Source organism: Thunnus albacares, chromosome 8, assembly GCF_914725855.1.
Source record: "Thunnus albacares chromosome 8, fThuAlb1.1, whole genome shotgun sequence".
Taxonomy (NCBI): Eukaryota; Metazoa; Chordata; class Actinopteri; order Scombriformes; family Scombridae; genus Thunnus; species Thunnus albacares.
The window spans coordinates 11863043-11889125 of record NC_058113.1 but is presented as its reverse complement, the minus strand read 5'-3'; the positions used below and the strand labels follow the sequence as shown (position 1 = coordinate 11889125).

Genomic DNA, 26083 nt, shown 5'->3' with positions numbered 1-26083 from the left:
ATATGCAGTGGTACTCCCCCAGACTCGTAAACAGGCTTTGATGTGTAAAATCGCTAGAGTTTCTGTGTAAGTGGCTTGATTTTCTAACATCTCTTTCTTCTCTTCCTCCTCTCTGTCTGGGTTTTTCCATGTGCATATGCAAGAAGACACATCTTTAAAGGAATAGTTCGACATTTTGGGAAATATGCTTATTTACTTTTTTGCTGAGAATTAGAAGAGAAGTTTGATGTCACTCTTGTATCTGTCCATTAGATATGAAGTTGGAGGTAGGAGATGGTTAACCTAGCTTAGCATTAAGACAGGTAACAGGGGGATATGGCTAACCTGGACCTGTCTAAATGCAGTGGTACAAGGCGGTACAGAGGTGAAGTTAGTTTGAACTACTACAGTTAGCTAGTTTAGTCCAGTGGTGCCCAACCTAGGGGTCTGGCCCCTCAAAAGTGTCACCAGATAAATCTGAGGGGTTGTGAAATGATTAATGGGAGAGGAAAGAAGAAAAAACAAATTTCTGATACACAAATCTGTTTTCAGTTTTTGGACTTTTTCTCTAATCTTTGATTTTTGGTGAAATATTGGGTCATTTGAACATTTATTGAAATGAAACCATGTGAGAAGTTTAGAGGGAAAAAACACTATTTGGTTGAGCTGTTAACAACTCATAGACGTCAAAAGCCAAAAAGGTTGGAAACCACTGGTTTCATTTAGGGCTGTAGTCTCTTGGTCGATTAGTTGGTCGATATACTCTCGTCCGACCACATTCTCATTGGTCGAATAATCTCTGTGTTACTTTCATAAGGAGAAAAGTGCTACATCAATAGCTTTCCAGGATTAATCCATTATTTCCTGCGGTGGGAGGGACAGACTAACAAATTACCTGTGAAAACGGGGGTGTATTCAAAACAGCCCCGTTGTTTTCAGAACTTTGAACTCACCCAACCTAATGGAGACTGCTGGGTCTAACTGCACTCAATGTTTACTGAGCATTTACTGAACATACTGAACGTTTACTGAATCAGTGTTTCTCCTATAATTATAACAACTAGAACCCCCTCCAGGCCAAAAAAAAAATTTTTTAATGCCAAAAATAACGCCAAATATCCATTCATTCAGAAATCAATAGTGTTTGAGAGTCTCTGTGCAGCGCTGTTCTGAAACGTGAGTCAACCTCTGTGTTGTTACCTAGGAAACTATTGGTAGCGTAACTCCGTTTAGGAATAGGGCATTGCCTAATATGTTTGCGTAGCGGGTGGGAAAGAGCGAGAGGCAGAGAAGTGACGGTGGATGTGAGCGTAGCAGAGGAAAAGGTTAGTCGTAAGTTGTCAGTCTGGCAGTAAATGTACAGTACAGACTACAGTGTAACAGTTAATAAATGCTAAAAAGTCACGTCTGTTGTTTCCTCAAGTGCTGGAAAAGTGAAGGAGGTTAGCTCCAAAGTTAGAAACAATGGGTTAGCCTAACCTGAAGACACAAAACAGAGAAATAGAGAATGGAGAAACGTGTGGCTGCTGAGTTCAGTATGTACGATTTCAGTTGACCAAGATTTTCTTTGGTTCACTTCAGCCCTAGTTTCATCTTTAACAATGTTTTGTATTTTAAAGGTTTCACAAACTTTTAGCATTCTAGCTATGTTAAGTAGGGAAAGATTTTTGCTTTTATTTGATAAATGGACAGTTCTGTCATAGACAGAAGGCGTGGGGGGAGAGAGAGAGGGGAATGACACGGACTCCAACTGGAATCAGAGGATGTTGCAGTTATGTAGTTATGTGCCTTAACCATGAGGCTACCAAGGCAATCAAGTAGGGAATCCTTAAAGCTTTAATCTGAAAATGGAAACCGAGATATTTCTGAAATCAAACTACATCCAAAAGTGCCAAATTATCACATAAACTATAGTTTATGTCCATGCAAGCGCCAAGTGACAAGTCTATATGAATATATTCTAACTGATTTACACTATAGGTAAAAATAAATTATGTGAAAAAATCAAAAAAGTCCTCTGAAGTTCCTGCCTATTTGTCCTGATAAATCTACCAGTAAAAATAATTTATGGTCTATCTAATATATCACTGCCTCACACTGACATATATACGGTGCTGTGTACTAACAGAATCACAGATTTGCATCCATCCTCATTTCCACTTGGCATCCACTTTCAACAGCACTGTCACTGCTGTTTTTGCAAACATCTGTCTGAACAGTGCAATGCAGGGATAATATAGCAACACCATAATATACAGATGTACAGAAAGAATGCAATAGAGACAGACATCTATTAACTACACTTACTTAGTCTGCTGGTAAGAGTAGGCTGTGGCATGATCCCCTGTATTCTCCACTGATAAAGGCTGCTGCCCGCTGGCGTCCTGCGAGGAGGGGGCGGTTGTCTGCGGAGATGGGTCTGTCACCACACCCTGACACCAGAAACACAATCAGACATTAGTCAGATATTTAACTATTTGGTCTAATTAGAATGTTAGACTCTAAGCACTGAAATACAGATGATTTATCCTAAGAAAAAAAACAAAAAAATCCAGAGTATCCAAACACTTGGTATTGAGTTAAGGTGATGGTTTAAATTGCTTCAAGCAGGCTCTGTTTAATTTGTGACGCTCATTTTAAGAATTCACACTTAGTTCTTCTTGTCCCTGGGAGTTTTGTATAAATTATTGGCAATGTTTTTCCCTGACTTACAGGCCACATTACTAAAACGTGATTTTGTGACATTATCAAGGCTTAAAACTTCAAGTTGGCTCAATGGCAATAAATAAGTGACACTGAGATCTCACTGAATATTGAATTTCCAGAGGAGTGGTTTTCATTTATTATCAGCATAGCCATTCTAAACTGTATTTACTGGAATATTTTAATCTGAGAATATCATACATATATTCAAGTTAAATTCCTTATTACACATAATCTCATTTGTTTTGTGACTCCTTGTTTTGTGTTCAACCCCTTACAATAAATATTATAAATCCAGTCCTGGAAGACCCTAAGTAGGCTGCTGCATAAGGGTAAAATAATAAAATGACTAGAATAAAGTCAGTGAACAACTTCTTTTGTCCTTACTTCCACTGTGATGGCAGAGGCAGGCACTGCAGTGTACTGGGGAATGTAGGTTCCTTGCATAGGAGCAGCCGCTGCAGCAGGCATGTACTGCAGAGAAAGTAGGTGGGGCAAAGACACAGAGACATTATTATAATACAAGCTTAAACAATATGTGTCCCAGAATCCCTTGATTAAGAGTATAGCATCTCCTGCTGAGACTGGGTTTTTTGACATTTCATAAGGCATTACATAACAGCAGTTTTGCTTGGTCCCAGGGTCATCGCACACTTTCAACATGGATGTAGAGCAAGATGAGTTAGACAAGGTGAAAAGGGAGACTCACAGTGCCTGTAGTCCCCAGAGACAGGTGGTTCATCTGCTGGGTGAGAGGAGCCATTACACTGGAGGGATGAAGAGACAAACTGGGCTCTATGGCCGAGGCTGGGGTGATCACAGCACCCTGAGGGAAGAAGGAAGCACACATGACCAGCTGGTTTATAGACATTGCGGTGCGAGCTGAGGAAAGTATTGTCCAGTAACCAGAGGACCATAACGGATAACATTCAAGGGAAAACACTGTGAACATAAATATTTACACTAAACACAGGAGGTGGGATATGGAGGGATGGTAGAGGAGAGAGGATTGAAGTAGAAGAAAGGATGAAATAAGAGGAAAGGGAATGAGTGTCAGATGAAGGAGAGTGCAGAACGAAATGTCCCTAAACCTAAACCTATACCTCAAACTAAGATACAATAAAGAAAGGAAGACTCGTAGGTAAAGCTGGATAACATAACAAGATTATCACAGCCAAGATTTGTCACTGTGTTTATTGTGATGCAGAAAAAGTGCAAATATTTCAAACGTGTAAACCTGACAGAATAAGACATGCAGCTAGACGAAATAGCTTAGACTTCCAATCCAGTTAGGTTTGATGACTGCAAATGGTTTGACTTAGTACATGGCAATGTGGCTTGCCAGGCAGGCTTGACAGAACATGCTTCTGAATAGAGCAGAAAGGCTTTTACTGTAAATCTCTTCAATGTGAAGGGCTTTGATGCAGCCTTACACCTTGATGCGCTGAGCTTTACTTTTCCAGCACAGCTCTGGTACAAACTCAACGGCTGAGATGTGCTGAGATGCTTGGCAACATCCCTGCAGCAGTAAAAACTATTCATTTGTGATAGCTGTTTAACTACACTTCCCATGAGCACAGACAGCATCAGTGGATCCGTGTCAGTATCGTTCCAGAGAGCAGTCAGAACTTCTGTAGCTGCATGTTGAAACAGGATGTTAGAAGAACACAGGTATTAAATTTAGGTATTTTAGGCAACAGCACAGCCGTATGGCAGTCATCTTAACGGCTCTGTATCTGAAGGGTTTCGCAGGGAGGCTCACAACATCACAAACACAAATAAGTCAACACACACGCACACACACAGTTATGAAAGTTCTAGCTGTGTGAAGCGTTCCTCTTGAAGGCACATACAGTCTGTCAGAACTGTTCACAGCTGTGAAGCTGTAAGTGCAGATCCTTCCGTCTGCAAGCTTCACAGAGATGCTCTCTCTCAAACACACACACACACATGCACGCACCCACGCACACACACACACACACACACACACACACACACACACACACACACACAGAGACAGGGATTGTCAGAGCTGTTAACAGTGGTGAGTGTTCTTCCTCCTAACTGCTGTCTTCATAGTTGTTTGAAGAACACAGCAGCCTGGCTATCAGAAATGCTCTGACAACTGTCCTCATCATTGCAAGTGAGTGGCACATCTCCTGCATACACACACACACATTCACGTCTAACACACACAGAAGCATCCACACAAAGATGCATCACCGATCTTCCCATAAACCCACACAAAGCTTTGGCTCAGGTAGGTAGATTTAGCAGCCAAAATCTAGGTAATACCCAAGCTTTTCATCCATCCATATAATATGTTCTCTCGTTTAATGATTTCTCATCCTCCCCTGCTTTTTCCTCTCACTTCATCCAAGCTCGCAGCAGGCTCCCATGCAGAGAGAAAGCCTCATAAAGCAAAAGGAAACCCACAATAACTAATTGTCTGCTCTGATTTATTTGTACAAGTGTTAAACCTATTATCCCGCATGTGTACACTATGAATTAGCACATAGTTGGTGTGTGATATATAGTGAATAATTGTACTGTATGTGGTAGAGTACACGCATGTGTGTTGATGTTTTTCTTGAGCTAAGCAGTAAATGAGCACGCCAGACAGACAGTTAGCTTTTCCCCAAGGACAGGAGAGAGAGAGAAAAAAAATACACGATCTGCTTCAACTTTGAACTCGCTCTTTCTTTCACTCCCCCCTCCTTGTGCTGTCATTTTTTCAGTATAGAAGTGAAGCTGACTAGCAGAATGCTGCAGGCACCGTGCAGCCTCAAATACACAGCATTAGTGATAATGACACCCGTTTATCGGGAAAACTACTAACTGCTGCTGGTGTGACAGGAGAACTATGTGTGCAAGCACGCAAACGAACCGGCATTATTTATTCTCTTTCAGGTGGTGTGTTCTGAGGAGCAGATGTTTGTATTATTCTACAAATTGATTTTCCATACTGAAACCATGCCTTCTTTCTCTCACTTTGCCTTTGTTTACACACAAAGCCACAGGATTTTACAGGGCTACGTCAAGCAAAAAGACTGGTATGTCTGTTGTAAACTCTAAACATGCACCCACATGCATGCATGCATGGGTGATGGTTCAACAGACACTCAGCATTTAAAAAAAGAGAAACGAATCAAGTATTGCGCACTATTTGCAAGCCATGATATGTTCTGAAGTCTGATTTCTTCCATCACATTCTTCACCCCCTTTGTCTCCTCAAATGGGCTTAACATGGCAATTTAACTCAGGAAGATCTGAAATCCCAATTCTTTGGATGTCTCATTATAGCCCTCCCCAATAAGCCGCCTTCCTTGTATTTTTTTTTTTTGCTATGCATGGTTAGGGTAATGCATTCATTTCCTGTAAGGGGATTTGTGAGTAATTATGCACAAAGACATCCTCTCACTAATTAAGATGTAAAGACAGGGAGTTCAAGTAATCTGGGCATTCCACCAAGGCTCGGAAACACACAGTTCTTAAGGCACTCCACTGTGTGTATAGGTGTGTTTGTGTGTATCTGAGTTAATTTGAGAGGGAGCATACTCAGGCTTGTGTCTGTGTGTGTATTTATAATTGTGTGAGTGCATGCATGGGCACCTTCGCTATTCGTGAGGAACAAAAACAGCGCTTAGCACTACTTTATTTCTCTCATTCTAACCTTTTTCATCAGAGTCATTAAATTCTGAAGTAACCGTGTGTCTACAGTGTGTATCTGTATCTCTAACTGCATGACGGACTGCTGACTGAGTGATTAGCAGAGGTGCGCTTGTGTGCGTCAACCTAAATGTGTCAATGAGCGCACACCATTAATCCAAGTTACCAGTCATTAACTGTGGTACAGCAGTGAGGAGACGCAGACGAAGCCTCTGCTACCATAGGAACAGAATTAAGCTGCTGTGTCTCTCTCAGTCTCCCTCCCTGATGCAGCTTTAATTTGCCAAGCTCTTCTGTATCCAGGAAATACAATGACTAGCCTTCGCCTTTGTTGTTTAACAGGGATTTTGACTATGCAGAGACAAGACTGGGGAACAGGCATGCACAGCCCAGACATGCTTTTGCAGCAGTTGTTTTCTTTTCTTTGTTCTTGATTTATTCTTTGTAAATCCCTTCTTTCCTCTCCTTTCCCTGCGCCTGCCTCTCTCCCCTATCCTCTCTCTGTCAAATGCACGCACTTCTTTTATTTATTTATTTATTTATTTTCTCTTCTCCCGACCTCTTGTTCTCTCCTCTCTTCTATCTCAGTCTTCTCCCAAGTCTTAGGAAGTCATATCAAGCGGCCTGCCAAATAATTATAAAGGACATTCGTTTGAAAACACATTTACAGATGGATATTATCCTCTCTCACAGACATAATTTTAATCAGACATGACAACAGAATGTTTCTAGGAGGTGGCAGATAGACACAAAGAGGAGGACAGATATGAAGTGAGAGCAGCAGAGAGGGGAAGCAGAAGAATTTGGTACAATTTTATAACTATTGTGTAAGACAGTATTTACTAGAATTCCTCAGTGCATGGCTGATATACCATATCTGTGCTGCCTTTATCCTCCATCCTCCCACAGCTGACAATTTCAATGGTGCATAACTGAATTTTGCAGGTGTAAAATTGTCTGCAGATGTTGGCAGAAAACCAACTGACTAACCCTTGCAGTGCAGTTTGGTCAAAATCTGTATGATAAAATCTGTTCTGACTATCATCTCTTTGTAAGTGAAGCCAGCTTTATTTTCTAGAGAAATTATCCGTATGAAAGGAGCTTGCCAAAAATCTAAAAATAACCTGTCCATGATGTGTGTGTGTGTATGAGTGTTTTTTGCCAGCTATGATAGCCATCATCACTGAAATTCTTATGATTAAATCCTTCACTTTCTGAGTGATAGAATGTCATTAAATCCCTATGAAAACATTTCTTTCCCCTTCATGTGAACTCTGTCTAAGGAGAGGACATTTTCAGAACAGGTGTTTAATTAAAAACCATGGGTATAAAAATTAAATTCAGGATTCACAGGCTAGTTTAACAGTTTTTTCAGTGTTAATGCAAAAATAACTAATGCACACTGCACTCAAGCAGAACCACTGGAACTGCGAACTACCATGAATAAATGTCATAGAGATGATTAAGGTTTATTTTCATCTGGAGCCCTTTCAAGGTTATTGGATATCAACAGTCCCAAATGAATATATTCTGCCTGTCATTTTCTTTTCAGTTGAACCTTTAGTACTGAGAAACTAGTAAACAGGGTTCAACTGCTGAGGCCTGCCTTACTCCCTCCACTTATTGTAGACAGGAATCTGTCACTGGACTGAGTGAAGGTGATGGGATTTCATACTGTATGTTTGGGTAGTTAGTGTAAGTCAAACAGACAGGCTTTACATTGGGCAGAGAGCGTAACCTGTGGAGGTTCAAAATTCAGTCTCCTGTTATTATAGCTGTATACAGTCCCCAGCTACAAGGGAGTGAAAACTGTGATAAAGTCGTATGAAAGAGAGTATAAGAAAAGAAGTAAGAGAATCTGTAGGTGAGTGTAGATGTGAAGAATTGACTGTACACCTACATTTACAGTCAACTTACGTGACTATGAGTAAATGTAAATGTATGTGTGTGTTTAAATAGATGTTTGTGTTTCAAGCAAACGGTATGTATGTGTGTGTGTGTGTGTGTGTGTGTGTTTGAGCTTGGAGAGACAAAGCTTAAACAGTCTAAGTACATATGAATCATTCAGATCACAATTACAATGCAGATGATCAGAATGACAGAAATGTTGAGACCTCCAGCCGGATGTGAAGCATAGATTCGTAGACTACTATATTGTATTGCTCTATATAGTGTCAGCCAGTGTTCTGTGCCTGCAGTTTTATTTCAAACCAGCAGGGAGCAACCTTTTATTATGGATGTCAGAGTCGGCTCCGCTGAGCTCTTGGAGCTGCTATACGGAGGTTAAGCTCAGGCTGATTCAGCAGAGTAAGACTCAGATGCAGGGCCACACTTTTTCTCTGGTCAGACTTGAGTTTGGCTCTCATATTCTGCACTCGTTTTAAACTGTGTGTCATTTTTCTTTTATTAATTGGCTTTTTACAATCTTGGTGATTCATAGCGATTTATCAATAACCTGCTGTCATCACTATCATTTGCATACCTGAGCTGTGAGATTAAATTGATTAACAACAGAAAAAAGGAACTTATTAAATATTGTTGAAGGTAAAAAGCAATTATGGTGAGCATTCTAGCACAATACAAGATCTATGGTTTCTAAGATGGATAAGATGTATTCTGAAATAAATCAATTAGTGATTTGAATGTCATCTTGACATCCACATATGTATGTAATAAAGATGCAATTTATTTCAAACAAGCATTTTTTAAAAATCCTTCCATTTTAGCAGAGACAGAAGCGCATGACAAACAAATATGGATATATACTCACACACAGAGATGACAGGCAGAAATGCAGTGTAAAAGGTGGCAATGAAAAGTGTTGGAGAAAATGACTCCACTGGGAAATGATAACATACAGTATGACACAAAAACAAAGATGTTGGTTAACCAAACTTACTGTAGGTTGCATAACATACTGTTGATGTGGCATCCAAGATGTACTCTGGACCTATGGTGAGGAGAGTAGAACAAGAGAAGAGAAGAGAAGAGAAGAGAAGAGAAGAGAAGAGAAGAGAAGAGAAGAGAAGAGAAGAGAAGAGAAGAGAAGAGAAGAGAAGAGAAGAGAAGAGAAGAGAAGAGAAGAGAAGAAGACAGAGGTGATGAAAACGGGATCCAAGATGATGAAGGAAATAAAAAGAAGAAAATAAGGAGTGTAGGGAGGACAAGAAAAATAAAGTAATTAAAGAAAGAGGGGTTGGGCATGAGTAGGAGGATGCAGAGGGGAGGTCAAGAGGAGATGAGAGGAAAGGGAAGATCAAAAAGAAGATTGTTATAAGTGGGTAAAGAATGGTGGAAGGCGGAAGATAAAGAGGGACAATTGGAAGACAGAATGACAGGAAGGGAGTGAAAATGAGGAAACCAAAGAGGAGAAGAGAGAAAATAAGTCATTAGCTCAAGTCTTTACTGGCCCATTTCTGAGCCTCAGTCCCTGCGGCAGTGTGTCTTAAAGAATATTACAGCCGTAACTGAGGGTCCACTATACAGTATGTTATGTTGTAATTATAAGAGGATATGGAGACCACAGAGAGCAATACAGTCTAATAATTACGGCTTCACAGTAGAGGTTTCATCATCAAAGCCTGTCTTGGCAACAAATCACCACTTTCATCTTCTACTGCTACCCACTGCCCAACTCTAACATGAGGAGAAACAAGTCCCTGAAGGCCTCTTTGTCACATATAAGTATAGTATACACGCATATAGTAATAATATGTTTGCATGTGCATGTTAGCATATCTATATCTTACTACGGGAAGTCAAAGTAATGCAAGGTAGGTTAATTTCTTCTTCAAAAAAGCAGGAAGTGATTGTGTTTCTGTGTGTGATTCTGCACTGCCGATGGTGTGTCTTTGCATTAGTCTTTCTCATTTACAGCAGTGTTTTGTGTCGGAGAAAAGCTGTGGGGGAGGACTGGTGTTTATTTTAAAGTCTATCTGTTTGACAAACTGAGGATCAAGTACTGAGTCAACCTCTCAAAGAACCAACTTTGACATGAATTCATATAGTTTGTGTGCGTGGAAGAGAAAGGATGGATAGAGACAAAAGGAGGATATGTGCCTAACAATGAAAGATCGAGGGAGGTGTGCTGCAATATAAGCCTGTGTTTTATTATTGCCAGACTGAGAAGTATCTTGAATGGAGAGAGTAGATGACTCAATTTCGGGTTAAAGTATTTCCTGTGATGACCTCCACATGCTTGATCTATACATTCAATGTCTACACACAGGACAACAGTGAAAAAAGTACATTTTGAATTGAGAAATAATTTTGAAACCAGGGCCAGAATTCTGTGGGCCAGTGAAAATGAATATATACATCTACATTAAAGCCCATGAAAAGACTGAAACCAACAATGCTTGCAGTCAGTCAATACTTTTTGACTTCCCTACCCTGTCTGTGGCACTCAGCATCAAGCCCATTTCTCCATAATTAAGATATGAACCTTTAAAAACAGGTCATAAATACATAGTTTCATTTTTGTAAATGGTGAAATAATTTCCTAAACCAGCTGGGCACTGTACTTACGTAAGTAGTTTATTTTTTCTAGCTGTGGATTAATACATATTTAGTGTGCTAGTGAGTATTCACAGCACCAAAACAGTGTAAATGGGACTGACTCATATACAGTAAACTACAGTGTCCATGTTCGTCATAATAAAGAAACATAACATCCACAGAGGAATAAGGTCAATCAGGCTTTGTATACACAGGCAATACTTGATTGGTCTTTTCATGGGATTTGTTGACAATAAAAAAAAAACATATGGAACATCACCAGACTTATCCTTTAAAACCACAGATTTACAACTAGTACACTAATGCCCTGGTCCCATGTATTTCTACAGAATTGTTAACTCAACTCAAGTATGTTGGAGTCCTGTCTTGACTGAGAACATTAATTGCTTTGCTAAATCTGATGGCTGGCCAGCAAGCTAGCAAACAGCATGTCAGAAACTGGACCTTGGGGTGCCAGACAGTAGTGGCTGGGGTCAAAGACAGAAGTGTTTCCTAAAGTAACCTGGATTCAGAAAGTATTCAACATGACGAAACTATAATTTATCATTAAATTATTCATATAAACACAAAGCTTCTATCGTTTATGAGACAGCCAATTTCCCAATTGATTCAAGATTCAAGATATCTCTGTCAATTTCTGGAACAAAGGTACAGCCTTTACTGGCCCTCAAAGCCTGGTCTAACTCAGTAAACTTCAGAGAGGGTCCACCCACCTGATATGTGGAAACAGGAGAGGCAGCGATGAAGGGTGTGATTGATGTCTGTGCAATCATCCGATTGGTGGAGATGCTGTACGGCGAAGAGTAGAACCTATAAAAGCAAACAAGAAAGGTTTACATCATCAGTATCACAAAATTAAATTTCAATTCAATTTATTTATATAGCACCAAATCACGACAAAAGTCATCTCAGGGCACTTTTCACATGGAGCAGGTCTAGACCGTACTCTTTAATTTACAGAGAGCGACCCAACAATTCCCCCATGAGCAAGCACTTGGCGACAGCGGTACGGAAAAACTCCCCTTTAACGGGAAGAAACCTCAAACAGAACCCGGCTCTAGGTGGGCGGCCATCTGCTTTGACTGGTTGGGTTGAGAGAGAGAGAAGAGGGTGGAGAGAATCCATTATGCTATTCCTTATTTTAAGTCATATATACAATGTCACAATGTCTGATGTTCATATTGAAAGTGGCCAAAGTGTCAAATAATGAGGTAAACATATGTAGAAGTAATCCCTGTGAGCACAAAACACCAGCTTTAGACTGCTCTGAACGCTCAGTTTCCAACATTTTTTTCTACTTTCAGACCGATCGACATCAACTCGTGATTAGTTCACTGCTCCTCTCTGCTAACTTTATGGCATTTTCCCATTGTTTTAGGGGTAGTCAAACCGAGCCACGACTCGAGTTCAGCTGGCACGCTGTAGGTGTTTTTCCATTACACAGCAGGGCAAAGTAAAATAAGTTGTTTACCTGTTGGAGTTGTGCTGATTGTTTGCAGCTCTTCATCAAACATCATCATCACTGTGGCTGTTTCTGCTTGTACTACTCCTCCCTGCATTATTTCTTACTGATCCGCTAAACAAAGAGCTCCAAATATCTCCATATCTTGTTTTTAGTGCTGCTAACGAAGCTCTGCTAATTCGGTGAGGAACACGTCTCATTTCTTGTAAATTCTTCACAGTAAAAGTCTCCCATTACTTAGTCATTTAAAAGCTTTTAATATGAAGCAGCAAAAGCAGTAAATGTTGGGTTTTCATCAGCAGTAACTTAACATGACTCTGATACAGCTGCTCCTTGGCAAGCTTCCAGAAAGCTGGCCAATCAGAACAGAGTGAGCTCATTGGGAGAGGGGCCTAAAAGAAACAGGAGCTAAAACTGCTCAGTAGAGACAGAGGCTGAACTGAGGGGGGGCCTAAAGAACCAATATAAGATAAATAATGAGTTTTTTGAACTGTGAATCATGCAAAGCCAATTCAAAAATAAAAATATAGAGCTGGAAATGAACTTAACAGGTCCCCTTTAATTGAAGTGGGATAATACTGAACCAGCAGCAGGATAAAAAAACAATACTACATGGTCAAAAATCAAAGACCTCTACATGAACAGTTTTAGCTCTCCAGACGTAGCAACATGCAAGGTGAAAAAGAGTATTTTGTATCTTCTTGTTTTCAACTACCAAGTACACTTCAAGACACCACTGACAAAATGGATCAGACATCATTAACGCTATCATGGAAACAATAAATATTGCAGCTTCACTCTTTGCCACACCATCAAAGATCTCAAAATGAGACTTGACACTGGACTGGGATACACATCATGTTACAGAGGAGTCTGCTATGCATAATAATGAATTATCACGTCAATGTGTGAGTGGGTGAAACATTTCAGTATTGCCCTTTATGTTCCCACCTACGCATACTTGACTATGTGGGGAAGGCTGCATCTGTAACATCTGCGTTTTACCTCTGTTTACTTCTCTCCCTATACCTTTGTTTGCCCTTCTGATTTTGCTCCATCTCTTTTTTTCTTTTTTTTCATTTCACCCCCTCAACCCTGCAGCGGTAGAATGCTGTGGCTCGCAGTGCTTTATTTATCATTGTGTACCTAGAGAGGACATGTTTCATCCGCCAGGCCGTGTTGCTGTGCCCGATCGATCCCAAAGTGTCTGTTGACTGAATAATGGAGCAAGGGAGGGGAGGGAGAGAGCGAGAGAGAGGGAGAGAGAGGGAGAAAATGGGAGAGAGAGGAAGAGACAGCGAGAGAAGCCCTCCCCTCTCTATCTCTAACACAGCCACGAATGTGTAAAACAGTACTTGCCACAAATCAAGTGCTGCTTAATTGGGGTAAAAAAGTACTTAAAAATCAAAATTACTTACTTTAAAGTTACCTCAAACTACTTTTACTCTGGATTAAATACACTAAATATACAATAAAAACTGTATTATCTTAACTGGGATGACTGTTGGGCTCAGCATCCAGCCAAAAGACAGGAAAACACAGATGGATTGATGCTACTCAACTGCGACACCACACATACACATCTCATTTCAAGGGTGAAATGGGTTGCCAGGGGTGCCCACCTGTACAGATATTGCACTTTCTGTTTCACATTACATTTGTTTGGTCAGTGATAGCACGAGCAGTTTTGAACTCAGCTGCGAGATACAGACCCTCAGATATTTTTGAACTATTGCAGTCTAGGCCTTGTGGATGCAGTTGGTTTCCAACTGCCTGCGATAAGCTCCGGAGCATGATTGTGCTTCACACGGACATCCAGCCTCCCTGTTGAATTTTCATGCTCTACTTGGTGTGTTGAAGCCTAAGTAGTAGTACATAAAGAGCAGGGCTACAACAGCTACTCTCTACTTTTTCAAAATACAACGTGGTTCACTTCCTTGGAACCAGAAAAAGAAATCTCATCAATTATTGGCACTATACATTTTCTCTTGCCAAGGCTCAGCTCTAGTTAATGCGCAGGTCGATCATGTGTTCTACCCATGGTGTGTTGTCCTTGGCTCAATTTACGTAGATTTGCCCTTGATGTAGATTTTTTTTTTAATTTTCCACTTACACCTCTAAACTCTAGGTTGCCTTTCTGTCTCATCAGGTTTACTTATGAGTAAAGCCTCAAAGGATTTTTTTCTTAGAGCTAGAGCACTGCATGTCAGCATTTAATGATATGTTTCAACCTTAGATACCACTTGACATTGAAAGGCTTGGACAGATACAAAATGGATCCAAGTTTTGTCAAAGTGATAATCAGTGACAAGAAAAAAACTCCATTACTAATTATGCAGCAATGTGGATCCATCTTTTTGACTGTACAATTAATGTATGACTTGCATTAGAGATACTGTATTACTGTCACTGATGAATACAAATGAGCAAAAGTATCCGCGTTATTCAATATGGTCCTCTGATTGTGTTTATTGTATTTTTCATTAGAGTGATGTGTATTGAGAGAGAGAAATAGTAGGTAGAGGACAGATCCAAGGTTATTGATGGAGGCTATTAGCCCTGAGCAGCACGCTGTCAATAGGGACTCTAGCACGGCTGTTTAAACAATACACTAAACATGTAATTGCGAACAGAACATTACTACAGGATTCAATTTAAAACCTCTCTGTGAATCCCTAGTGTGACCTAGCTGCACTGTCAGGAGTTTGCCCTGAAAAATTAGCAAATGATTTAGTGCCGACCTCAGTGACTTTTAAGCAGAGAAATGTGGGTGAGCATGCTAAAACATATATGCGTGTGTGTGTGTGCGCACGTGTGTGTGTGTGTGTGGGCCAGAGAAATAAAGAAAAGCAGAGCAAGAGAGGTAAGAACAAAGGCAGAGAGAAACAAAGGACAGCAAACAGATCAGATAGGAGGTGGAGGGAGATTGAGAAAGAAAGAGAGAAAGTGAATGTTGTGTCTCCTTGATAAAAGAAAGGACAGGCTATAAGCCAAAGCAGTCTGGCCGGTTGGGACACATGTTTTCAATAACATCAGATTGGCATCAGACCCTAAAACCCAGCCGTCTTCAAGCTTGCAAAGACTTGCAAACCTGCAATTGATTCGTACCCTTCCCCTCTCCTTGGGCTGACTTTATTTTTGCCTTTGCCCTCCTCTTGACCCTGCTCGGCCCTCCCTTTTTATTCAACCCGCTTTCCTCCCTGCTTTTCGCCTCTCTAATTAGCTGCATTAGCATTTCACAGTCATTTAGCGCTTCGCCGGAAGGAGCCCAGATGACCTCGGAAGAGAGGTCGGAGAGGGTTTAAGCACCGTAAGCGCACAGATGCTCGCGTTTGAGCATGCATTTACACACGCACAGGCACACACAGGCACGCACACACACGAAGACACCAAAAATGACCAAAAGTAAAGCAGCTACTTCGAAATAGAGAAGAGGAATTAGAAGAGGAAAGGGATTAGACAAGACAACTATGCAGAGAAGGAGGAGAAGAGAAGACAGAGTTGAAAATACTTGAAAGCACATTAGGATAAGGTGGAACAAGAAAACAATAATATAGTATGCAGGGAAAAGGGACTGGTTTAAGAGGTGATAAGGAGTTGGTAAAGTAAGTAAAATGTGTAAAGCACAACAGGACAACAGTCAGAAAGAGGAAGAAAAGGGAGAGCACGGATGCAAAGGAGGACTGAGACGACAGGGAGGAGGAGAAAAAGAAACACAGAGCTGCAGGGAAGCGTCTCCTGAGATTGCATCACCAGCAGCGTTCCTAGCAGACAGGACCGATCTCCAATTTCCTCCTGAAACAGGCAGACACTCGACTCTCTGCATTCAGCCTGGGAGCATTGCAGATAGCCTCGGCTGACGAAAGTCTTACAGCGGCACTGCAACACTGCCCAACTTCCCTGTCTGCAATCAAAACCTACATGTCTGACAGCTTGTATGCATAGGTGCATAAATAAATGCGCCTGCTGCATCAGTCAGATGTAAGAATGAGGGTGCAAGTAGGAGTGGGGAAAGAGAGAGAGAGCGCGTGTGTGTGTGTGTGTTCGGCCTGTGTCTGTTTGAGAATGTGTGCGTATGTGCGGTCTGCTCATTTGCATGCAAGTGCTCTTGTGAGTAGTGTTGATGTGCTGATGGTTGGCTGATGTATGTGCATCTGTGCAGGTTTGCCAGTGTCAGTATTGCTTACATTTAAACACCGGTGAAGTTGTGACTTTTTTTGTGGTGTTCCCTTAAAACATGTTTGGCAGGGAATGTGAGCCGAAAGAGGGACACATTTGTAAATCTGATAGGAAATCTTTCCACCTACCCGTTCTGCATTGCAGTGGGATCATACGTCAACGCCATACCACTCTAGAGAAACAGAGAGAGAAAGAGAGAGAGAGAGACAGAGAGAGAGAGAGATTAACATTTAAATAAACTTTATCTTTTATACATTGAAACTTTATCACTTAAACATTTATATTTTCTAACCAAATAAGTTACTCTATCATTAAGATTTGGATGTGTAAACTGTTATTTGATGGTGACAAAAAACTGTTTAGTGTTACTCCTTCTGACCAGGCAGTGAAGTGACGGAGGGACAGACTGTAGGGAGGGAAAGTAGGATGATTCATGATGTAAAATAAACAATGAACACACAAGCTTTCACTTAAAATGCACCAATTTAAACAATTGAGTGGGACACAAAGACCTGCTAAATAAAGAACAATGGATGATGTCCTAGGTAGCGGAAAAATCCCAAATGAGCCACTTAAAAGCAATTGATCAGTAGACTGATTTTAGAATGGTTAAAAAATACTCAAAAATATAGTAGACTATATACTGCTGTGCAGCTGTATTTAACAATGTGAAATGATATATAGAGATTAAATAAATGCACACAAAGTTAATGGAATGAAAATGGATCTGCTTGAGTTAAAATGTGTGAGCCTCAAACTTTGTAAACAAAGATAAAGAAGCACAAAGAAGATTGTTGGAGCAAGTTCCTGGTAGGTTTTGAAATCGGTCTGTCTGAGCTGTCACACACACAGTTGGTGCTTGTTGCCACAGCAAACATCTGTACTGTCTGTAATCAGGAAACTGACATTGGCCAAGAGACACCAAAACCAGTTATGAGTCAAAATGAGCCGAAAATTCATTTTAGTGAACTGAGAGGACACTGACGGGAAAAAGCCTCTCACAGTTTGAGAGCCAGATGAAAAGATTTGTAATATTGTGATCCAGTTTTTCAGCTCCATTGTATATATTGTCACTATCTTCTAACACAAAATATCGAGCTACAACATACTGTTAACCCTGACCGCATGAAGTGCTGCTGATGGACTGTAGTTTTCTACAGAGCCATTAGTTCCGGGCTCAGTATCACAACACTACAAATTAATAAGGTTTGGCACTCTATCTGCATTATATCAGTATCAGAATGAACTCAAAACTACAACTACAAGAGGGTATTTTAGTTGTCTTTGTGTTCTCTCTGTCCCTCCTCCTATCCAGTAAATGTTGTCCCTATTAAGTCAAGTGTTTATCATTGAGTGACACTTTTCTCTCTCTCTTTTCCCCTTATGCAAATGAACGAGACTGTATTGAGCTTTGAAAAAGATCCACTCGACTGCCTCTTGTTGATGTTGGAACAAACTTTAAGCAACACTTGTGTTTTTAGTCTTGTAATCTTTATTTTTTCTCCATTTCTATCTCTCCCTCTATCACTGTTCCACCCTCCTCTGCAGCCCTACACAAGTCATTTGTATTTCTTCTATATTCCACACAAGGCTCCCCTTCCAAATTGGCACACGAGTTGAAAGTGTGCCCTGATGTTGAACTCTGCGGCGATGTTTCGTTTTTCCCCAAACATTGTCTCTCGCCAGGACTGGGGCAATATAGACTCTAGGAATCAATAAAAAGAAGTGCCAAAAATGGATGACTTCATAAGACAAAAATGAATTATTCCAAAGCCCAGGATTTATTTTTATACAAACATCTGACTTAAAGGTGCAACCTCACTGCTAGATGCCAATAAATCCTACACACTGCACCTTTAACCAGGTAAAAACTACGTTACACATACACAAGAATTCTCCTTTTCACCTTGAGCAAAATTTGTATTAAGCGCTGGTTCCCTGACAATCTATTGAATTATCTTTTTCAACAAAAGATTTCTGAGCTAGAGCAGGAAGAGATCAGCTCTGTGAAGCATCCCGATTTGTGTTTTGACCTCTACGTTTCCTTCATCTAACAGCTAAGACTAGACAACATTCCTCAACTACTGCATTAGTGCGTATGTGTGTCCACGTTTGTCACTGATAACTGTTATATGTGTGACTCACTCTGTGCATAATATGTGTTCATATCATAGTCCCAATGCCAAACTCATGAAGGAGGGAGTGGGTTCTGGGAAATTATGGTCAGCTGACTGAGTATAAGGACACAGCAAGGCTCCTCAAAGCACCTCAACGGTCAGATGTCTTATCAGATTAATCAGCCTGAACTTGAAAATCTGTCTCCAACAAATGCAAAAACCTCTGAAGAGATGCTTTTCCTCTGCAAGCCCTGTTTTGATATGTCACTGTAAGCTCTCACAAAATAAAAACTGAAACTGCAATCTATGCCCGCTACACACAGACACACGTGAAGGTCACGCACATACACTGTGATATCCTGTTATTGTTGTGGTGGCTCATGTTTCAGCGCGTAGTTGTTTCAGCCGGTTTCATTTCACTACACCTCACCGCTCTGCTCTTTCCCAGCCTCCATGTAATGCGAATGTTGGGAAACTGTTAAAAACTGCACTCAGTGCGTGGGTGGCGACATTATTATTCACTTTCTCTTGTTCTGTAAATTAAAGCTTTGGTATCGACACTAACAACTTCTGAACTCTACATTGTGCAACAGTCAATTTGCTTTCAATTCACTGTGCAAGGTTTCATTTCTTCCGGAGATGACAGACTGGAGGTGGGAGTTTCAACAAAAGGAAAAACAACTTTGCATTGAAGTCTTGCAGAAACTTTGTATTTTAAATTTAACAACCTTCATATATGACAGCTTTCATACTGTCAGCAGCATCTCTAATTCAGCCTACAGCATGTTATTGGAAATGAAAGATGATAATGACCCCGTAGGGGGCCTGTCAAGCTTTTCAGATTTTATACTCTGCAATAAAATCTGAAAAAGAAACTGACATCAGCCAGATTTTTTAATTTTATGAAAAAGATGACTTTTTGGACTTAATGTAACATTTCCTGCAGTACAGCTGTGGCCATGCTAGACTATATTCTACTGAACTGTATGTAGACTATGATAAGATTATTGTTAACATTTTTATTTCAAAATTTAAAGAGGCTAAGCCCCTTCAGATGCACCATCTCGTTTTCGAGGGAGTCCTCAGGCACAGAAAATAAAAGTCACAATATTTAAACAAAACAAAATACATTAGATAATAAATTAAACAATACAATAACACAAAACAATCAACATAATAACATCAACATGGACATACACATAAGGGCTCTCCCACCATCCCAAAACCCACCCACTACATCTTTTACATGAATCATCTGCACAAAGTATGAACAAGATTAAAATAAATGAAAAGATCAAATAACATTATGTCAAATGTAAAGTCTACTTATGAACAAAATGAAGGTACATACAATCAAAAACAAGAGCAAGTAGATTTAAGGTCGACAAGCAACAAAGTCTTGAAGTCATGGAAAGAAGTAATTGATCTGAGTGAGTTAGGTAAATTATTCCAGTCTGATGGTGCTTTAAACTTAAAAGCACGTCTCCCAATTTCTTTAAAGATTCTAGGCACAAAAAAAGGATGAGTGTGAGGTTGAGTGTGTCTGAGTGAATATGATGAACCGGATGGAACCATAAGATGTTTTAAGTATAAAGGATTGTCAAAGTAAATACAACAAATGAAAATGTCTCCTGGAGTGAAGTGGTAGCCACTTCAGTGTGTCATACATCAAACAATGATGTGTGCTGTAAGTACACATCAGGACAAATATTATTGTAAACTACATTTAAGGGCTGAAGATGGGATTCAGAAGTGTTCTGGTATATGATATCACCATAATCAATAATGGGGAAAAAAAGCCATTGGACAGAGAGTAAAACAATTCAGAATCAATCCAAAGTGCCAAGTATTTAAATTTATCAATTTTAATAAGTGAAGACCCATCAGTACAATCAATAGCCAACTGAGATTATAACTAGTACCAAATAACATGCTGCTAGACCTCTGCTTGTTTAATATGAGATTGTTATTTAAAAAAACATTTTTGAACAAAAGAAAATTCTGATTGCAGAGAGCTTTAAATTTTAGTTATATATTCTTTTTGCTGGAAAAGCTGAGTGGCAAAAGGTTTCCAATAGGTAAATGGACATACTGCAGGCACACTTGTGATATAGTTAGAATAACACCTCTTGTAGTTTTGTCACTATTTCCTCTTAAAAACCCTGTAAGTAGACACAGTGTACTCATTCTGATTGTGAGAGGAAAGAGGCTATTGTTGATTTAGGAAACAATGGCTTCAGCATATTTCTGCCTGAGCAAATATTATGTTGTTTTCTTTTTTAGTGTAAGAGGGTAAAAAAAATTATGTTTTAACAAACTGAGAGACATGATTGTTGTTACGATTACTATATACTACTTTTCCGTGTCTGCTGCTGGGGATTTTTTACGATGGTTAGTAGTGAGCTTTTTTTTTGATGATTAAATATGCTTTTAAGCCTCACCTCTCCTTCCCGTGTCCACGGTCGGCCATTCTGGGGATACTTGACCTGGGTCTGCCTCTTTTTCTGGCCTCCGTCAGCAAACTTGCACAGCAACGGCTCTGCAGGGGCTGCAGAGTGGGTCAGGCAGAGAGAAACAACAGAGATGGATTAATCAGCGAGATTTCATGCTTTATGTTAAGGGTTATGTTTCAAAAGTAAGATGTAAAGACAGAGTGTTATGCTGTGGCTTAAACAAAAACATAACATGAATCAACTGGACCTGAAAACAGCACTTCAGCTCTTACATTTATCTCTCCCAACCCTATTCCAAACATCTAAACAACAGCAGTTATCGCACCATCTCCTACAACTCCTACAACCGTGCTTCGACAAAAGCAGCCTTGACATGGAAACAAAGCCACGGGCTAATCATCAAAGCATGGTGAGCGCGGTTCAAACGACAAGCCAAACAGGCATACTTAATACGCTAAATAACTCAACACAGCTTGACCCCAGGCAATAGACTGCGATTGTGATTTCTCCAAAGACAACACGGTACTTTTTTGGACTCGAGAAAAGAAGAAAGCCTTGATTACAAATAGGATTAGCTGAGTGTGACCTCCCATACAAAAGTTCACCAAACTCTAACTTAAACCTGATAGGCTGCAGTTTCAAATGACCCACAGCCTTGTGAAATAGCAGGAAGTAGCTGGATTGGAGCAGGATTATACTAAAGAAAAAAAAAACGCTTTGTTCTGTAGCAATTTATTAGATTTTAAAAGCATATCTTTAGAATTTGGTAGAAAACAAGAGAGTTTGGAGACTGGTTTCTATTTCTGGGAAATGCTTCAGTATCAGCATGACTCAACAAACACAATAAAAAGTATTATCCCAACATGAACCAGGACACTCAGATAAGACACTTGATGGCTAATCTAGTCAGACACCGGACAGACAGACGTCTGTCTTATGTGATCTCTGACGCTGTAATGTAAATGTAAACTCCTTGTAAACCTTTTATTCTACATACTGTAGTCACACAGAGTTAACATGTTGCAGACTAACAGACATGATCATTTACAAAAATAAGTCAATAAACCTAATGCATACTAAATCATCCTGGATCTAAATAATATTGCCTTCTTGTGGTATTATGGCTGTTATGCAACAGTTATCAAAGCATGTGAGCTGCCAGAGATGTGTTATACAATTAGAACATTTACATAAATGTATGTACTGCATGTTCCACAGTTAGAAAATGTGAAAAATTTGTATATTAGTGTATTCAATTTAACTTCCACTTCATCAGAAGTCCAGTGATCAGTTAAAACATCAAAATCTATCTGAAAAATCAAGCACTCATCTTATGTAGAGTGGCAACAATTGGATGATTAATTGATTAGTTGATCAATTGAAAATTAATTGCCAACTATTTTGTTGTTTTTTTTTAGAAAAAAATGCCAAAATTCTCTCATTTCAGCTTCTTAAACATGAATCTTTTCTGGTTTCTTTAGTTCTCTATGATCAGAAACTGAATATCTTTGGTTTGTGGACTGTTGTGAGACAAAACAACACATTTTAGGTTGCATCATGGGCTTTGAGAAACAGTGATCAACATTTTTCACCATTCTCTAACATTTCATAGAATAACCAAATAACTAATCAATTAACTGAGGAAATAATCAATAGATTAATTGATAATAATAATAATCGTTAGTTGCAGCCAGTTCAAATTGTCTTCTGATGAGACTACAAATTAATTGGACAAAGATAAGACTGATAAACTGAAGATCTCTAAATAGCAATTGCAGAAGATGCATAGCAACCAATGAAGTACAGCAAATCATCAAAAAACTGTTAAAATACAAAAGCATTAAAGTTCTTCCTGGAATTATACAGCCCTATGCAGCCCCTAGCCCCTATCACTAAGTGTTCTGTTCATGTCCTGATTCAGTTTTTATAAAGACACTTCTTGACCCTGAAACTGAATAAGCCACCTACTTTGATGCTTTGCCTCTCACTTGTTACTTTAATACATCCACCAAGGCATGTTTGAGTCATTGACTGCATCTTTAAAGAGTCTATTAGCTGGCACTCTTGTCCTATTTAACTGGCAATGATTTCAAACTGCACAGAGAGTCAAAATGTGGATCCTCATCACTCTGTGTAGCTTAGAAATAAAGAAGAAATGTTATTAACTAGCAAAGGCGATATCATCATGCTGGTACTGATTCAAGCGTTATGAATGCCAAAACGAACTACGCAATTACCCTCAAGAAAAATGTTTCTCCATCTCAGTAAACTGAAAAATGAGAAGAGGTGTTCTCAGCGGAGACAAGCATTCAGAGCTCAAGGTTGAGACGAGTTATTTGGAATGCCTGGGGCCTGGATGGGTACTCCAAAGGTAAGTAGACGAAGAAACACGGTGCTGTATGATTATACTGCATTTAGGAGTACTTTGTCATTACACTGTTTTAACTTGATATCTATCTGAATAACAGGACACACGGCAGAGCCTCTGTTATCATCCCTTAGCTTTGCTATTCATCTTTCTCAATCACCACCCCTCTCTCTCTCTCGTTTTACCCACTTAACTCCATGCATTCGTATACATCTGGTAAACAGTCATGTGTGTAGGTGCATGGGAGGTGCGCAGAACAAAATTCAGTGTAGTTTCCTCTTGGAAAACAACAGCCAGGCCCAGACAGAAATGCAAAATATGGCTAAGATTTACTTCACAGGAGATGGATGCTTTAAAGGATAGGTTCACAATTTTTTGAGTCTGTCTTAAAATTAAAAAATAGTCAGTCTAAAAATAATCAGGTGTCCATATGAACATTGAAACAGGTTTCTCTTGCTGTAATAATTCCTCGCGTTCATACTGACTGAGACGATCCCCTCCAAATGCCCTTACAGTGTAAGTGATGATGGACAAAATCTATAGTCCTCGTTTGGAGCATTTTAATGGTTTATCTGAAGATAATATGAGGCTTCAGCTGTCTGAGTTAGTCAAATAAAGTGGATATCTTCCACAGTCTTTACAGTAAAAAAATCCCTCTTTGTGCCTCGACAGACAGTGTTTTCCTGTTCAGCTGCAGTGGAAGGATTGTAACAAAAAGACAGAATTTGGCACTGAAAAGACAGTAACTTTGAAAGATATTGAATTGATTTAACTAATTTGGATGGCTGAAGCCTCATTTTAGCTTCAAATAAAACCTTTTAAATACATTTTTGCTCAAAAGGAGGGCTGCGGATTTTGTGCCCCATCACTTACATTGAAAGTACACTTGAAAAATTGTGAACCTATCCTTAAAGTGAAGATTAGAAAAGACAATCAGCTCAAATTAGCTGAGAGTATTTATTAAAGTGGGCAGAGATTAAGCTTTTAACAAATATGTTGGGTGCTGTCTGTTTCTCAGTGTTATCTACTCACTTAGTCACTCAGTCATTCTTCAGCAGCCCTGTTTAAGAGTTAGGACTTGGCTTTAGAGTTAGTGTTAGAAACTACAGCGAATCCTCTGGTGATAAGTAGTCACTGTAAGGGAAATGTAAAAACTGGTAAGAGCTGAGTTTTGAGTAAAGGTTGAATAAAAATATGGCATTCATGGCTGATAGAGAGATGAAAAGAAGAGTATTTAAATGAAATAGTTGTGAATTTTAATTTCTAATTTAGAATAGGATTAGGTTCAGACTATGGTAAAAGATACATTTGAGATGGCATAATGAGGATTTAACTCACAGGTTTACAGGAAAAGGAAAGAATATATTTATGTCCTTCCAAAGTAAGTTTGGTGATATGTGTGTGTGTGTGTGTGTGTGTGTGTGTGTGTGTGTGTGTGTGTGTGTGTGTGTGTGTGTGTGTGTGTGTGTGGATGGTAAATGATTGCTACTTCATAAGTAAGATAAAATATGTGATGCAAGGACATACACACACACACTTGATACTGACTTAAAGGCAAAATCTGTGCTCTATTGCTGTTTTGTTTTAGTGGTGTGACAGACAGAGAAAGCCACACTGTCGACAGCTGACATGCTGTCAAGTCTATAGTCAGGACACTTTTTTCCTACTCTGCGTCTTCTCTAAAGTACCACACAGAGATACTGTAGCAGAAACTCCCGCTGATCTGAAACAATTGCTTGTCCTTGGCATATGCATGAAAAGGATACCTCTGTGTTTTGAATTGAATCTGATATTTTTTTCCACCAGGCTTATCAAATAGACAGCCCAAAAGTTTGTTTATTTGGGCCATTTATTATTGGAATTAATTATGCAAAAATGCTAAGAAGCTGATCCTAACAGAGCAAATTAAAAGTGATTGTTGAAATGTCCCTTGATGTGATTGATGCCTACTAAAGAATGACAGACTAATTTTAAATCTCATGATGTACCTTTCCCTCATCCCTATATTAACATCCTGTATACAACATGACAACACAGGGGCATTTCTGAACAGTTCTTGTTAAAAGTGACATACAGTGCAACAGCAACAGCAGGGACAATAAGTGATGAATAACACCATTTTGTATAACCCCAAATAGCAGCATACATCTATATACACAGACAAAGAAATTCAAATACACAACATTGTTGCTGTAAGCTGTTTTTATATCTGAGCTGGTGAAATGGCTCCAGATATTAAAGGGGACCCATTATGCTTTTCCTAATTTTCAGTCATATATATAATGTTACAATGTTGGATGTTTATGTTAAACATGGCCAAAGTGTCAAATAATGAGGTAAACGTATGTAGAAGTAATCACTGTGAGCAAAAGGCACTGGCTTCAGACTACCCTGAATGCTTGGTTTCCAACGTTTTTTTCAACTTGGTTCGGTTTGTGACGGATTTCTTTACATGGTCATCTGCTGCAGGCACAGAGCGTGAGTTCACTGCTTTGCTCTGCTAACATTATGGCATTTTTTCATTGTTTTGGAGGTGGTCACACCGAGCCATTACTTGAATCGAGTTGACATGCTGAGTGTTTTTCCATTACACAGCAGGGCAAAGTAAAATAAGTTGTTTACCTGTTGGAAGTGT

The 26083-nt window shown here is 39.6% G+C and overlaps 1 protein-coding gene across 5 annotated transcripts in view; it reads right to left on the bottom strand.

The window, feature by feature from the left end:
- The window catches only part of LOC122986741 (RNA-binding motif, single-stranded-interacting protein 3-like), a 192029-nt gene that overhangs the window by 2991 nt on the left and 162955 nt on the right, over nucleotides 1-26083 (bottom strand). For all 5 annotated transcript variants that reach the window (XM_044358069.1, XM_044358067.1, XM_044358068.1 and 2 more), the window contains 7 exons: nucleotides 21069-21175; nucleotides 16639-16682; nucleotides 11583-11679; nucleotides 9251-9301; nucleotides 3392-3508; nucleotides 3070-3156; nucleotides 2287-2411 (listed from right to left, as the gene is read on the bottom strand). In XM_044358069.1, coding sequence (XP_044214004.1) covers nucleotides 2287-2411; nucleotides 3070-3156; nucleotides 3392-3508; nucleotides 9251-9301; nucleotides 11583-11679; nucleotides 16639-16682; nucleotides 21069-21175 — 628 coding nt within the window. The remainder of the gene's footprint in view (nucleotides 1-2286; nucleotides 2412-3069; nucleotides 3157-3391; nucleotides 3509-9250; nucleotides 9302-11582; nucleotides 11680-16638; nucleotides 16683-21068; nucleotides 21176-26083) is intronic.